The sequence below is a fragment of the Pseudorca crassidens genome, chromosome 11, assembly GCF_039906515.1.
Source record: "Pseudorca crassidens isolate mPseCra1 chromosome 11, mPseCra1.hap1, whole genome shotgun sequence".
In the NCBI taxonomy this organism is placed as follows: domain Eukaryota; kingdom Metazoa; phylum Chordata; class Mammalia; order Artiodactyla; family Delphinidae; genus Pseudorca; species Pseudorca crassidens.
Window position 1 is genome coordinate 44,224,467 of NC_090306.1, and position 15,674 is coordinate 44,240,140.

Genomic DNA, 15,674 nt, shown 5'->3' on the forward strand with positions numbered 1-15,674 from the left:
ATCCTTTCAGTTGTTGATGGACATTTGAGTTGTTTCCCATTTTTAGCTATTACAAATAAAGCACCTATGAGCATTCATGTAGAAGTCCTTGTACAGATAGATATATGCTTTCATTTCTCTTGAGTAGATACCCAGGAGTGGGATGGAAAGATAATATGGTCGGTATTTAAAATTTTAAGATAAACATTTTTAGATATAATAGATATATTTTCTACCAAGAATAAGGGAGTCATTTCCACAAATGGCTAAGGAGTGCTACAGCAGTTAGTAAATAAATTCAGGACTTTTCTTCCCTTAAAGTCCACAAACTAATTGTTTATATGTTTCCTAATTGGTTATAAATGGATTTTAGGCTTCTGGTGATCACTATTAAATGATACTGTGTTAAAATCACATCAGTTATAACCTGAAGGTCAAACTGTGTTTCCAAAATAGTTTTCTGTTGTGTAGACCTATTATATTCATAATATACAGGAAGTTAGGCAAGGGCTTTAGTTATGATGGATAAGAGTTGTGAGTTCCTGGGCTTCCCTGGTGGCGCAGTGGTTGAGAGTCCGCCTGCCGATGCAGGGGACACGGGTTCGTGCCCTGGTCTCGGAAGATCCCACATGCCGCAGAGCGGCTGGGCCCGTGAGCCATGGCCGCTGAGCCTGCGCGTCCAGAGCCTGTGCTCCGCAACGGGAGAGGCCACAGCAGTGAGAAGCCTGTGTACCGCAAAAAAAAAAAAAAAAAAAAAGAGTTGTGAGTTCCTGTTCAACCAGAGCAGAATCAGTGGGAAAATGATAGCTTTATTTCTATTAATATTCATTTAATCTTGCCCAATTTTCTGCTAATCCATAACAATTTCATGGGCGACAGTTACTTTAAAAAAAAAAGGTACCAAATAAATGTATGAATATTTAAGGGAGCTTGTTTTTATCTTTAAAAAGACATAGTCCTAGAGCAGTGCTTACATTTTGTGTGATCTTAACATGTGATCAGTTGTAAGCATTTCACAGCCACAGTTTTGTGTCTGTGAGGTAACATAGGGTGGGTTTTTCAGGGCAGAAGGGGACTTGATGTTTATTGGCCACCTGCTGTATGCTGGCACTGCTGGTGCTTTCTGTAGCTTGTCTCATTTCGTGGTCTCACACAGCAGTTAGCACAGAGGCGAGTTTCCTCAGCTGATTTATGTGGCCCTTAGCAACCCAGTGCTGTCTACTCGTCCAGCCTCATCTCTCGTCAGTACCAGCTTTGCATCCTGTGCTTCAGCTGGTCTCATTTCTTCCAGATCCACAAATGTGCTTTGTTTCCTCTCCCCTCCCAGGTTTCTTACATGCTGTTCCCTCTACCTGACTCTCCTCTCTCCTCTCATAAGTAATTCCTGCTTACCATTCCACCCTGGTTGAGGTCTCACTTCCTTGGGTGCCTGCCTCGAACTCCTTTAAGACTAAGTCCTGTTAGAGTAGGGACTGTGTCTTCTTGCTTACCATTTTATTCCTACCAACTAGTGTTGAATGGACAAACAAGCAAACAACCTTCTCAGATGGGTAATTTTGTCCCCAAGTCACATAGCTAGTAAGTGGTGGACCCCAGAGTTCAAATGGAAGGAGGACACCAAAGCCATGTTTTTTCCACTACACTAAGCCTCCCCACAGTTGTAGTCACTAAACACTCTGAGGAGGACTGGCAGGCAAATGAGGTAATTGAATTGAAACAATATACCTAATTACATGTTGATCCAATATAGGAACATAATGAAGCCAATTTTCCATAAACCTAATCATGAAAATACTGGTTTTACTATCTTTTTAAAATTGAGTTATTCTGATTTTAGACTTAACACAGATTACAATAATTGATTCAGTAAAGACAGCCTGCAAATACAGTGGAGGTTGTGGGATCCTGAGAGGTATCACCCCGAAAATACTTCATTCTTAGGGTCAGATTCACCTGTCCTATTCCTCCCACATGTACTTTTTTTTTTTTTTTAAGCATATTTGCAAAGACTGAAATCTCTGCCTCCCAAGGTACAGATGAAATGTTAGAATATTTTCTTGGAGATTATGCAAAAATGTTTTCCTTAAGTAAAAGGTTACAGATTCTGTTACTTTTCTTTCTCTGTATTTTCCTTTAATCACCCTCTGTTTAATTATAAATCTCTTTTCCTTTTGAAGAACCTCATCGCTTTATGCCTTTGGAGTCTGGTCACTGTTTACCTCTCCAGCCTCATCTTTTGCCCTTCCTTACCTCCTCAAAGTGTGCTCCATTTACATAGAAGTACTTCAGATCCCTGACTGAGATTGGTGCCCCTCCTGTGAAACCCTTTGCTCATCCCATTTCCTAGCATCTGTTATATTCGTATGAAATAGTCTGAGGAGTTGTGTATCTCCTTTATTAGATGGTAAGCCTTCTTAGGGCATTTACTGTCTCAGAAGAATTTATACATCTCAGAATCCCCAGAACCTGACAGTTCCCAGCACACATTATGTAGCTAAGTAGTACATTGTAATAAATAAATAAGTAAGTAAATAAGTAAGTTTTGGGCCTCAGATCTCCTTCAGTATGAGAGAATGAGTCAGAGGTAGTTCAGAGCAGGAAGCAAGGATGTAGTCATTATTCTAACTTTCTTACTCCGGATCTGCGCAATTTGACTTCTAGATTAAATTAGTCTTTTGTTCGAATTTCCATTGTCAGGTTTTAGCAGTGTTCTAGCCCTGTTAGTTATCTGTTTGGCTCTCTGAACCAAAGGAATAGAATCTGGACCCACAGTTTCACCTGAGTTAGAGGAAAGAGTTCAGCAGGACAAACCACAGAATATTTACTTTTAAAAAAATTGAATGAAATTCAATCCACAGGCCATAGATTATAACCCTCAAAATCATTTAGAAGGGTTTATCTGACATCAGACTAAATGCCACTCTAACTTGTATGACTCGTAAGCTCAGAGCCCTGGAATAAATTCCTGACTTCTGCTTCCCTTGGCTATCCTATATTTGGTTGAATTTTTCTTTTTTTTTTTCTTTTTTTCAACATGCTTTTCTAATCTAGACCTTATTTTCCTGAAGTCAGAGCCAGTCTAAATACAGATGTCAGTGAATTTCTCACAGTTCTCTGACTGGGAATCAAGGAGAGAAATACAGATCTGTGACCTCTCCAGTCACGTTTGGAGAGCTCACCTGTGCCCTGTGACCAGCTAGCTTTTCCACTAAAACCATGAATGCCTCCAGGCTGAGCACTGTTTCTTATTCCACATAAGAATAAGTCAGTTCCTCAACACCTAGTTCACTGTTTGGCACTTTAGTTGTTGTTACCAAAAATAAGTGTTTATATTTCCCATCAAGATCATTTTCTTTTAAGTAGACACTAATTAGTAAGTACTTACGAAAATCAGTATAGCAGCCTATCACAAGGTTCTCTAATAAAGAGACTGAAGAAGATATAGAGGCACTTCAGGGTTATTTGAACATAAGAAGATAAGCCAGAAGAATTCAGATACTGATTTAAGCTCAGAACAGAAAAACAGTGAAGTTTAAATGTTCTAAAATGGGTTTTTTAAAATAGCTTAAAATTACCTCTAGATTTTGGCTGCTTTATTTTTGCAGACTTTGGTTCATAAACCTTTCCTTGAGATTCTCAAGAAACTTTACATATTAATCTACCTTAAGAATATAAATGTTTTTTGCTGCTGTCAAAATTGAATGTGTGATCGATGAGAAAGATCTGAAAGCCCTCTGTTCTAGGCAGGATCGAGAACTTCTTTTTTTCTAATTCCACACAGACACGTCTTCGGCCTCTGAGGATGAGGGCTCTCTGAGACGCCAAGCTGCGCTCTCTGCTGCCTTGCAACAGAGCTTACAGAACGCTGAGTCCTGGATCAACCGTTCAATTCAGGGATCGTCCACTTCTTCATCCGCATCTTCTACGCTGTCCCATGGAGAGGTCAAAGGAACCAGTGGGTCTCTAGCTGATGTATTTGCCAATACTCGAATAGGTAGGAGCTGGATCTACCCGAGAAGCCCAAATTATGTTCCATTTGGCTCCCAGTATCCAGGAAATAGGTTATGATTTGTATTAGGTTTTTCAGGGTGGCCTAAAAAAAATAGAAACAGAAAGAACATGACAGTTAATGAGGCAAAGAAGGAAACACGAGCATTAATTACACTTGCAATGATAGAGAGCGTCTGCATTATTGGTACATAGTATTTATTGCCCACCTGAAGCCATAGCTATTTCTATAAGCAATACTCAAGCTGCAAGATATAACACCAGTCTTAGTGTGGTTTATCCCTATTGGAGAATATTCCATCAAGTAAAAGGTGTTAAAAGATGTCATGTATTAGATTTTCCCAGGATTGTTGTCTACATTCTCTCAAACACAAAAAAATTAAACCTGAGCAAATTCTGAACTAAGACAATATCAATAAGACCCTTTTGTCTTTAGCATAAAGACTGGATTTATTGTCGTTGCTGCTGTGCTATTGCTACAACGGAGTGTGCGGGCTGAGAACGTTGGTACTCTGTGAGCTGCTACCTGCTGCCAGTGCTCCTCTATGGAGTATAGCTTTCGCTTGGCTCTGCTTTGTGTGTGTGTGTGTGTGTGTGTGTGTGTGTGTGTGTTCTAAGAGTCTGTGACATCTGCAGATAAAGATACAGTTCAGATCTCTGCTTTTGCTTAATTAGTTGGTACACATGGCACTGATGTATATGAACATCGTGTGTCTGTGATACTTTTCCTTGTTTTTTAACAATCCACTTGCATTTTGGTGTCTTAATTTTTATATCAGTGACCTTCCTGTTTCACCTTATATATATCTTTATTCTATTCATTGATTTCTGAAAAGAATAACTTGGAAACCTTTCAATTTAAGCCTATAATTTTGAAAGAAAATAGCTACCTTGAGGGTATGCTTGCCTACATTAAAAGACCAAGTGCCAGCAACTGATGGCTTGTCCTGCACTCTTAGCTGTGCCCTTAATTGACTGAACCTCCCAAAGCAGCTACGGATGAGCGTGCTCACCACCTCTTCTATTGGGAGCGTAAGCAACAGAGCCATGGTGGGGTCAGGTTTTATTCCCACATTGTCTAAAAGAGAGCAGTTTCACTTGTTAAAAATATTTTCCTGATACCCAGTTAACTTTACCTGAATTTTTGTTAACAAGATGATTTCATCTGACTTCATAGCTCATATTGCTTCCACTCTGTGAAAAGTTATTGGTTCAGGTACTCACAGGAACCATTTTATCCCACATTATTGCCTTTCGGATGTCTGCTCTAACAGAAGTAATTCATGTTTCTAAAAGAAAAATTTGAAAGTACAGATAAAAGGAAAAATAATCTACAAACCCACTTCTATGGGTAACACTTCAGTGTTATCACTTTCACGTATATCCTTCTAGACCTTATTTGCATATAAATATGTAAGGTTTTGGTTTTGTTTTTACAGAAGTGAAATTGTACTAAATATAATGTTCATAACCTTTTATTAGCAGTGTATCACAGACATCTTTTATATCATTAATATAGAATTATACTTTTTTTTTATGGTTTCAAAATATGCAGCTGTATGGCTGTGCCCTAGCTTATTTTAGCCGTTTCCCTATTTTGGACATTTAAGTAGTATCCAGTTTTTTGCTATTATGAAACCGGAATGAACATCCTCGAACACACAACTTTGTGCATTTGTTTGATTATTTCCTCTTAGGATGTATTCCTATAAGTGGAATTGCTGGGTCAAATAAAAATGTCTATTTTTAAAGCTTTGTTATCACATTATCCTACAGAAAGAATATACTGCAATATACTTGTGCAAAATATTTAAAGCTTTAAAAAATATTAAACTAGTAATTATAGACTTTTGGGGCATGGAAAGCTTACTCCCAAATTGATTTTAGAAATTGTTTATATTATGCTTTTTCCCTTTTCCATAGTTATGAGTGGCCTTTCATCATTCTTACGAATTGTATACTTTGCTTCCTCTAATTTTCGTTTTCTTCTTCTAAGTTTTTTGTAACACATCCCTGTTGAATGGCTCTCTTCCAACTATATCATTATTTCTTTATAGTAAGAATCCCTACATGAAGCAGAATATAACAACACTGTTTAATCGTGCTTAGAGCAAGGGAAGAACCTTTTCTGTCAAGTAAATCCAAGTAACCTATTGGTTATTTTATAAAAATTAAAAGTGGATTTTATCTGGTTTTCTTCATTTGGGAACTTGAGCGATCTGACTCCCAAGACACAATTTCTGTCTTCAGTGAAAGAAGAAACATAGATAAACCAACGTAAACATGAAGAAATGCTCAGAAGACTAGACTGTTAGTAGCCATAATGATCATACTTTGATTTCATTTTGAAGTCACTTGCAATTTTTATTTTATTATGGTTATTTTTATAACATTGGATTTCTACCAGACTTTCTGTGTAGGAAACAGCATTTTTGAGAAATATTTGATATGCGATTTTATCTTACTAAGGCTGCTCAAGTTCTCAAGAGTAATAATTTTAGAAAGCTGATATGCCCTGGCTTAACCTCTTCCTCTCTCATTATATCTTGCTAGTAAAATGTGATTTTAAAGGTGGTTTTATTGGAGCTAGTGTCCCATTTATGTAGTTTTCTTTCTTCTTAAAAAACAAACCAAAAAAAAAAAAGATTTAAAGATTCTTATTTTTATTGCTAATGTAATATAATTCTAAATCTTGGTTTCTTCCCTCTTAGAGAATTTCTCTGCTCCCCCTGACGTCACTACAACTACCTCTTCTTCGTCATCATCTTCCTCAATACGCCCAGCAAATATTGATCTACCCCCATCGGGGATAGTTAAAGGCATGCACAAAGGATCCAACAGGTCCAGCCTCATGGATACAGCTGATGGTAGGCATCTCTGTTTGATAGCTAAATAGGGCATATTAGTTAAACAGAAAAAATTCAAATTATAAACAGCACTGCCTGATGTCCAGCAGTGGCAGAACTATACTGCGATTGACCTACTGACACAGATCATCTTGAGCTCCCTCTTTTCAACGTCTGCACTGTAGCAGCACTAACACTTGTTCACACTTCGTCTATACTTTCAAAAAGATACTCTGAACAAAAAGTATGGAAAAAGAAAAGAATGCTATGAGAGAAAAGGGATGTTAGATGAAATATTTAAACAGTATTAATAATAGCATATTTTTTCTCTGTTGTCATAAAAATGATAATGTACGTATTTGGCCCAGTTGAAATAGAATGAGACTGTGGACAAAGGCCAAACATCATTAGAAATAAAAGCTCCTAAGAGAATTGAGGAACTGAAATATCCCTAAAATCAATTAATTTTAACTTACCATTTTTTCCCTTATAGGTGTTCCTGTCAGTAGCAGAGTATCCACAAAAATCCAGCAGCTTCTCAACACTCTGAAACGACCCAAAAGGCCTCCCTTAAAAGAATTTTTTGTGGATGACTCTGAAGAAATAGTGGAAGGTAGTGGTAATATTAACAAACATGTATATTCCTTAGAAATTTCGTAAGCAGTTGCTACATGTTAGGTATTATAGGATTTAAGGATGAACAAGGCATCGTTTTTGGTTGAAAGAGTTGATAGCTTTCTGCTCTTTATATTTTAAATCTGAGATGAAAAGTAAAGAGAGAGGGAGGGGAGAGAAAAACAAAGAGATAACTATGGAACACAGAAATATGCTCTTTGAAATTAGGAACAAACACATAATTTTAAAAATTGTTTATATTTGGCATTATCCTAGAACTGGAGTGTCAAATTCGATCTCAAAAGTTTGCCCATTCTTTTTTTTTTTTTTTTTTTTGGCTGTGTTGGGTCTTAGTTGCTGCACGCAGGCTTTCTCTAGCTGCGGCGAGCAGGGACTACTCTTCGTTGCAGTGCACAGGCTTCTCATTGTGGTGGCATCTCTTGTTGTGGAGTATGGGTTCTAAGCGCGCAGGCTTTAGTAGTTGCAGCATGCGGGCTCAGTAGTTGTGGCTCGCGGGCTCTAGAGCACAGGCTCAGTAGTTGTGGTGCACAGGCTTAGTTGCTCCAAGGCATGTGGGATCTTCCCGGACCAGGGATTGAACCTGTGTCCCCTGCATTGGCAGGCAGATTCTTAACTACTGCACCACCAGGGAAGTCCTGCCCATTCTTTTCTAATATAACCCAGTCGTTTTGTTAAATCAACCAGTCAACACATATATGTATCTGCTTTAACGTGGTAGATGGTGAAATAGGTTCACGAAAGTACAGTCACTTCCTTCTTCCTTCATGTTGTTGTTTACAGTTTAGACAAAACATATACTGTAGGTGAAAGCTGAGTTTAGTCAATATGCATGTATCAACTGGTACAGGCAGTTTGGAGAAGGGAAGAACTCCATTTCATCTGTGTGGTTAGGGAAGGCTCCTTAGAGGAAGTGATAAGTGATTTATTCATTCAATAATTTTAAAAATATTTAGGGATAAAATAATATGATGTCTGGAATTTAATAGAAGGATTGGGAGGGGACCATATGGCGGCATAGATGGAATGAGGGTGGCCATTTGATAGTTCTATCTAACAAAAGCTTTCATCCAAAGAACTAAGTCTTGGTAGTTTTGCAGTCCATTTTTACGTCCTGGGGCTAAGAGTAGGCAAACCTTAATGGAACTAGGCATGTTGGTAGACCAGATCCAGTCTTAGCCCACTTTGTACAGCAGGAAGCAACAAGCAACCTGACGTATGAGGTTAAGATGAATTTCTGTTTCTTTAGGAGTCACTAAACTCATTGAACTATGGTCATCTTTCTTGATGGACTGATATTTTCAGGGTGTCTGTGCCAGTAATATCCTCTTCAGTCTTTTTAGTACTGTGTATTGACTAGGCAAGTGAAGGTCAAGGTTTAATAGAGTTATACTTGAGCAATATTCATACTTGAGCTCAATTAGAATAGAGCTAACAGCTTTCCACTAATTTTAAATAGGCAGCATTTTTTTATTTGAATGACAATTACCTTTGGAAAAGAAAAATACCTATATGTCTTTGGAAGTCTGGAAGAGTGTGCCCCAGGGTCTGCATTGAGGCCTAATGGATGGCAATAATGTACGGACTTTTATGACCAGAACTATGCCTACCATATATACAATCTGTCCATAAAAAGAAAACTATTTATTTAGAATCACCCATGTTTATTTTTATACTTAATCCAGTGGTTTAGGGTCTGAGAATATGCAAATGTTATTTACCTAGGGCAGTGAGTTGGGAAGAGAAACTGTTAGTTTTGTGTCAGTAGAAAAATGAATGACATTTTAAGTAAGTTTCCCCAACCTGTCATTAAATTGAGCTGTAAAATAAAATTTATTTCACATTTCATTTGCCCTTCTAATACTTGCTGCTCGTTCCATCTGTTCTCTCTTCTATAATGCTTCTCTCATCTCCTACTCACCTGGCTAATCCCTACCCTTCCCCTCCCTTTAAGACTCAGCTCAGGCATTACCTCCTCCAGGTGGGAGACCCCATCCCCTAAGCTGGGTGGCATGGCCCTCTTCTGCCCTCTCTGTACCTGTCTCTGTCACGCACTGGTCATGTTTACTTAGCTCTGTGTATGAGTGTGTCCCCACTGTCTGGATACTCCTAGAGGGCATGGACCCTGTATTCCTTGTACCCGGCATTATTAGAAGCAATAAATGTTTGTTCAAAGAATGATATGTGCAGCGTTTATCTTCTCAATGTTTATCACATCTTGTGCACATAATTGGCACTCAGTGAATACTTGGCCTTTTGTTCCATATGTAAATTATCTTTCCTGCTATGAAAATACAGGATTTTTTTTTTTTTGCTTTTTAATGTTTGAATAATACTTGTTTATTGTAGAAAAATTAAGAGGACTTAAGTTTTGTCTATATGAAAGAATATGAAATATTAGTCACCTCCAGTTTCTGGAATTGCCCATGTTAATGATCCTGGTGCTTTTCTTTTTTGTCCCCCAAGTTCAGTTCAATTTAATTAACATTGATTGAGCAACCATTATGTATTAGGCACTCTAGGCAATAAGAGGAATATGAACCATGTCTTCTCTCAAAAAGCTCTCAGTCAAGGGACTTCGCTGGTGGTCCAGTGGTTAAAACTCCACGCTTCCAATGCAGGGGGCCTGGGTTCGATCCCTGGTTAGGGAACTAGATCCCACATGTCGCAACTAAGGGTTCGCACACCGCACCTAAAGAGCCCACGTGCCGCAACGAAGATCCTGTGTGCCGCAACTAAGACCCAGAGCCGCCAAATAAATAAATAAATATATTTTTTTTTAAAAAAAGAGCTCTCAGTCAAAGGGGGAGAAAAAATTATAGAGTAGCAGATGCTCTTGAGCATCGTCAGTACTTTAATAAGGGTGCACTAGCACACAGTGTGGAAGCACTAAGGAAGGGATGGCCCCGGGCGGCTTCCCAGGGAAGGTACCATTAGAGCTGCATCCTGAGAAGGATGAGTGCAAGTTCACCAGGAGGCAAAGGGATTGGCCATATGAGATGTACACAGAGGTATAGAGACATGGAAGGAACATTGTCATTCATGCCCATTGTCTGCCTGAGTCCAGTATGACCCTGTTGTATCCCCATTTTATAGATGAGGAAAATTGAGGCTGGGGTAACTCCTTTTGCCTCAGGTCACACTAGTAAAAAGTGAATGTAAGCTTGGGTTTTCTGATTCATAGTTCAGTGCTTTATCATTAAACATAACCTGGTGAGGTGGAACCTGGCTTTCTAACATTGGACACAAACTAAAGGTCTAAAAACAAGCTTACTAAAAATTGTAAAATTGCTAAACAGAAATGTATGCTTTGTGTTTTTTTGAACGTTCAGGCATTTGCTTTGTCAAGGTCAGGATTTGTTGTGTAAAATATATTAAATATGATTTTACGATTATGTGGGAAAATGAATTAAGGCCCAGTTTGTGGATTACTATTTCTAACGATGTCCTTTATTTTCTCAGAGTGAGTTCAAGCCAGATAAAGATAAAGGGAAAGGGGAAATGTACTTGAGATTAGAGACCTAAGTTGTGTTACTTGGTATTTGTACTTACTTCAGATCGTATTTTCATAACCTGTTGGGCTTGTTTTGGTACAGTACCTCAGCCAGACCCCAACCAACCCAAGCCTGAGGGACGGCAGATGACCCCTGTGAAGGGAGAGCCACTAGGAGTCATCTGTAACTGGCCTCCTGCTCTTGAGTCTGCCCTGCAGCGCTGGGGCACCACTCAGGCAAAATGCCCCTGTCTGACTGCACTGGACGTAACAGGGAAACCAATTTACACTCTTACTTATGGTGAGTTTCAGGAGTCCAGTTCCTTCCTTTTCTCCTAATAGTTCTTCAGATTATCATGGGTAATGTTTTTATCTTGCTATTTAGCAGTTACTGGTCATTGTGTTTCACTAGATCTTTTAAATTATTTTAATAGGATCCTAAGTTCTAAGTACAGCTGTTGCCAAATATTTTCTTTTGCTAAAGGGACTGTTGCAAGCCAGCTGATATTTAAAAGAAGAAAGAGACTTTTTAGATCCACTGATGTTTAAACATTAGGAGAGGATTTTAGGAAGATATTTGGGCAGGATTAATGGCATATGGTAAAAATCAGGTGGTTTTATCTAAAAATTGAAATTGGTTACTTTTTAGATCTTTGTCATTTACTTCATCCTGCCTCTTGCGTGTAATAGGCACAAAATTCTATAATGAACAAAGAATCAGTAGTTTTCCATTTAGTTTTGTTTTACAAATTTTTAAAATAACTTTATTTTTATTATTTCTTTTTTTAAATAACAAGAAGAATGGATTCAACTTGGGCTGTGAGATTTTGTACTAGTTTATTCAGTCAGATTCCTTTTTCAACCTTCACAAGTGGTATACATTGTCCATAGATCTCCATATAGAATACTTTAGAGAAATAGTTTTTATTTAAAGAATTGTACAGATTGACATGAGTTTCCATCTTCAATGCCCCTCTGAACGAGTTGTGTGTAAAACTAACATATCTTTGCAAAATAAAATGATTTTACTTTCTTCATAATCTAAAATAAGAATTTCTAAGGGTGGTCGGGGAAAGGAGCCGGAAGAGGGGAGCAATAGGCCTTTCCCCCAAATTGTTTTTAGCATTCATTTCAGAAGCTGTACATTAATCTCATCCATGTACCCTTTAAGAAAGCAGTCAGCTAGCCAAATCTTTACATGTTTATTTAACATCTTTGACTATATCCACATGTTTCACATAGTTAATTTCCATTTTATTGTCTGTTTTCACTGAAATACAGTGGTATGGAATGCTCAGTCATTTGAGGCGTACTTTTGCTTTGCACTTACTTCAGGTATCCAGTATCATATGTGTAAGTGTTTCTTCAGAAAAAGCTTAGAAAGAAGCTGTCTTCTGATTTTCAGTCCTGTGATAAAAACTTGTTTCCTTCCCTTTAAATCTGATCAGCTCACATCAGATTATTTCTAAAGACATTCAGATTACTTCAGAGAAGAATTTGAAATATTATCTAAATCAGAGTGAGCTTTCGGTGATGTTTCATTTTTGCTTGAAGGCAGCACTGGCTTTCGTAAACTAGAGTGACTGTGAAGCAGTTTTTGTGGCGGAGGGCCTCTCTGTGTGTTGAGGGTGATGCTTGTCTAATGTATCATTTGCTAGAGGCCGTTATCTCCTTTGGTGTGCTGATGAACTGAATGCCCTCTTGCTGAAGTAGGCCTGTGTTTTTCTATATGACTGTTTTCTTTTTCCAGGAAAGTTGTGGAGCAGAAGTTTAAAGTTGGCCTACACACTGCTTAATAAACTGGGGACCAAAAATGAACCTGTGTTAAAACCTGGAGACAGGGTAACTGGTTTTTTTGTTTGTTTGGTTGGTTTTTTGGGGGGGTTTTTGTTTGTTTGTTTTAGGGAGGTGATGCTTATTGTTTTCTAGCATGCACATTCTGAATTTTTAATGTACAACAGCACAATTTATATAACTCTTATTCTTAGAAAATGAAAATGGTTTGGTTCCAACCCAGGTTATAATTCTTGCATTTATAGTTTGAAGGATATTCACATGTCTCTTTACTAATGAAAATAAAGAGAAACCTAAGTCTTTCTGTAAATAAATATTTCAATATTTAGACAACAAAAATAGCAATCAAGTTTACTCTTTGATTTTTTTCTTTGAAAAATGCCCCATAAAACTTTCAAAACAATATTCTGGGGTTTTGTGTGGACAGGGAGGGAGACTTATGATACTTCTAAGAAGAAACAAATTGACATCATTAATTTCTTTTTAAATTAGAGGTGACATTAAAATTTTTTCAATATTTAAAGGTTTTATTCACTTTCTAAATAAAATTACTTCTTATCATCAAATATTACTTTTCATTTGGGCTTGTAGAATGAAACACCAGCTACATACACAACAGAATTCATTTTAGTAGGCTCATGATTACAAAATTTCCTAAACTAGCCTTTTAAAGATATTAATACTTCTGCATTTTGGCAAAGGGCATCTAAAGTATGGCTTTTACTTTTAAGTATGACTTGTGAGTGTATCATAATCTTCACTGAACCCTAAGAAGGTAAAATTTCGTGTCTTCCTAACAACATGGACACTTGTGTGCAGAAAGGAAATGGGTTGTTTAAATGTCTTGTGCATTTAGTATTTTTTTTAGAACTCTAGAAGGTTCAGAACTGAACTTATCTTGGGAGTAAGTTAAGAGAATTTTTAAGTGAGAGAAAGAAAGGGAGAAACAAAAGTCCAATGACATAATTAAGTTTCAAATGTTAATCTGTGAATATCCAAGCCAAGGAACAAACTCCACAACAATCGTGACTTCTGTGTTTTTGCATTCCTTGAGGAAATTAGGAAGGGTCAGTTATCTCTGATGCATTACAGGTGAGATCACAGGTTTGAACATATTATGGAGGTTTCACTGTTTATCTTTTGTAAATGAATTAACTTTATATTCATAATGGTTTCTGCCAGTATTGCTTATACCTACTACCAAATGCCTTCTTGCTAGTATACTTGCATTGTTGGTTAAGTGAGCATAAGGATTAATGCAATGAATTTGTTAAAAAGTAAGAAACCTTAGGTTTGCCCTAAGGTGGTAATTGAGTCCGTCAATTCTTGTAGGTTCTCTCTGAGAGATACAAGGCGTATTCTTTAATATGTTAGTCTATCTAGAGAGATCCATCACATTAATTTTATTGCTTTAGCCCTGCACTAAAGTAAATTGCCTTAGGTTTTCTAAGTAATTAACTTACTGCTGAAGGTGGGTTGTTTACTGCTAAATCACCAATAGAATTAAATGAAAAATTCTTATGGTGATGATGATGAATTGCATTATAGTCCCCGAATTGTGCCTAGTATAATCACGGGAATGACAGAGATCTTTTTAGATGTGTGCATCCTTCTGAATAAGTTAATTTTCTTTAGGCCATTAAATGGTTTGATGTATTGTGTCCATGCTAAATGTCATATATAAATCTATCACTTAGTGGCATTGAAAGCGTTAGTCTCCTCTTATTCCTCTGTATTGAATGTCATTATGTATTATAGGTAGCCCTGGTTTACCCCAACAATGATCCAGTCATGTTTATGGTGGCTTTTTATGGATGTCTCCTGGCCGAAGTGATTCCAGTGCCTATAGAGGTACCTCTTACCAGAAAGGTAACATTGCTAAATTTAAGAGAAGTGTAGCCTGATGCGACATGGCAGGCATTGGGTTCTTGGATCAGTTGACTCAGTTACAACATTAAAAAATAGTCTGACCATTTTCTTAAGTACTTAGCTTCACTTTCTAAAAACATGAAAGTTGTAGAAAATTTATTTATGAATATTTATAAGTTTCATGAAAATAACCTGTTTTCGACCGAGATAGAATTTTTCTAGTGTTATATATCACGTAAAAGTTATGGGGACACACTTGATTTTTCAACGATTACCATTTATAAAGAGTACCACTCGGGAATTCCCTGGCGGTCCAGTGGTTAAGACTCGGGCTTTCAGTGCCGTGGACCCGGGTTCAATCCCTGGTCGAGGAACCCACAAGCCACGTGGTACAGCCAACAACAACAAAAAAAGTACCACTCTCGGGACTTCCCTGGTGGTGCACTGGTTAAGATTTTGCCTTCCAGTGTAGGGGGTGTGGGTTTGATCCCTGGTCGGGGAGCCAAGGTCGCACATGCCTTGGGGCCAAAAAAACAAAACATAAAACAGAAGCGATATTGTAACAAATTCAATAAAGACTTTAAAATGGTCCACATCAAAAAAAAAATCTTAAAAAAAGAAGTAGCACTCTTGCTTCAGAGACTATAGATAATCCACATTTACAATAGGTGAAACCTTTCTGTGAAGGGATTTCCCTTAACTGCATCATAACATCTAGGGCCTCCATTAAGTCGAAGGGCAATGCAGTGATGTTGTGTTACTACCTTGGGGTACAGAATTTACTTTGACCACACATCCGTCCTACTAAAATAAGCATATGTGGCAGATGTCAAAGTTTAACTGAATGATTTCTCCATGAGCTGTTTGACCCTAATTTTCTCGTGCAGTTTATTATTGGGAGTTGATGGTGAAGACAAATATGGTGGAGACTATGGATTTATAAGAAAAAAATTATTTTCTGAAAGGAATAAAAAAATGGGTAGCATCCCTGAAACTCTGGTTGATGGGTATAGTATCTTTAGATTGGTCAGGAAATCATAGGGTTGTTCTTA

The 15,674-nt window shown here is 37.6% G+C and overlaps 1 protein-coding gene across 4 annotated transcripts in view; it reads left to right on the forward strand.

The window, feature by feature from the left end:
* The window catches only part of DIP2B (disco interacting protein 2 homolog B), a 236,019-nt gene that overhangs the window by 164,931 nt on the left and 55,414 nt on the right, over window positions 1-15,674 (forward strand). Inside the window, exons 5-10 of one of the 4 annotated variants that reach the window (XM_067696517.1) lie at window positions 3,761-3,973; window positions 6,699-6,854; window positions 7,327-7,449; window positions 11,063-11,260; window positions 12,710-12,801; window positions 14,512-14,622. In XM_067696517.1, coding sequence (XP_067552618.1) covers window positions 3,761-3,973; window positions 6,699-6,854; window positions 7,327-7,449; window positions 11,063-11,260; window positions 12,710-12,801; window positions 14,512-14,622 — 893 coding nt within the window. The remainder of the gene's footprint in view (window positions 1-3,760; window positions 3,974-6,698; window positions 6,855-7,326; window positions 7,450-11,062; window positions 11,261-12,709; window positions 12,802-14,511; window positions 14,623-15,674) is intronic. The other 3 variants (XM_067696520.1, XM_067696518.1, XM_067696521.1) reach the window with 3 other exon arrangements.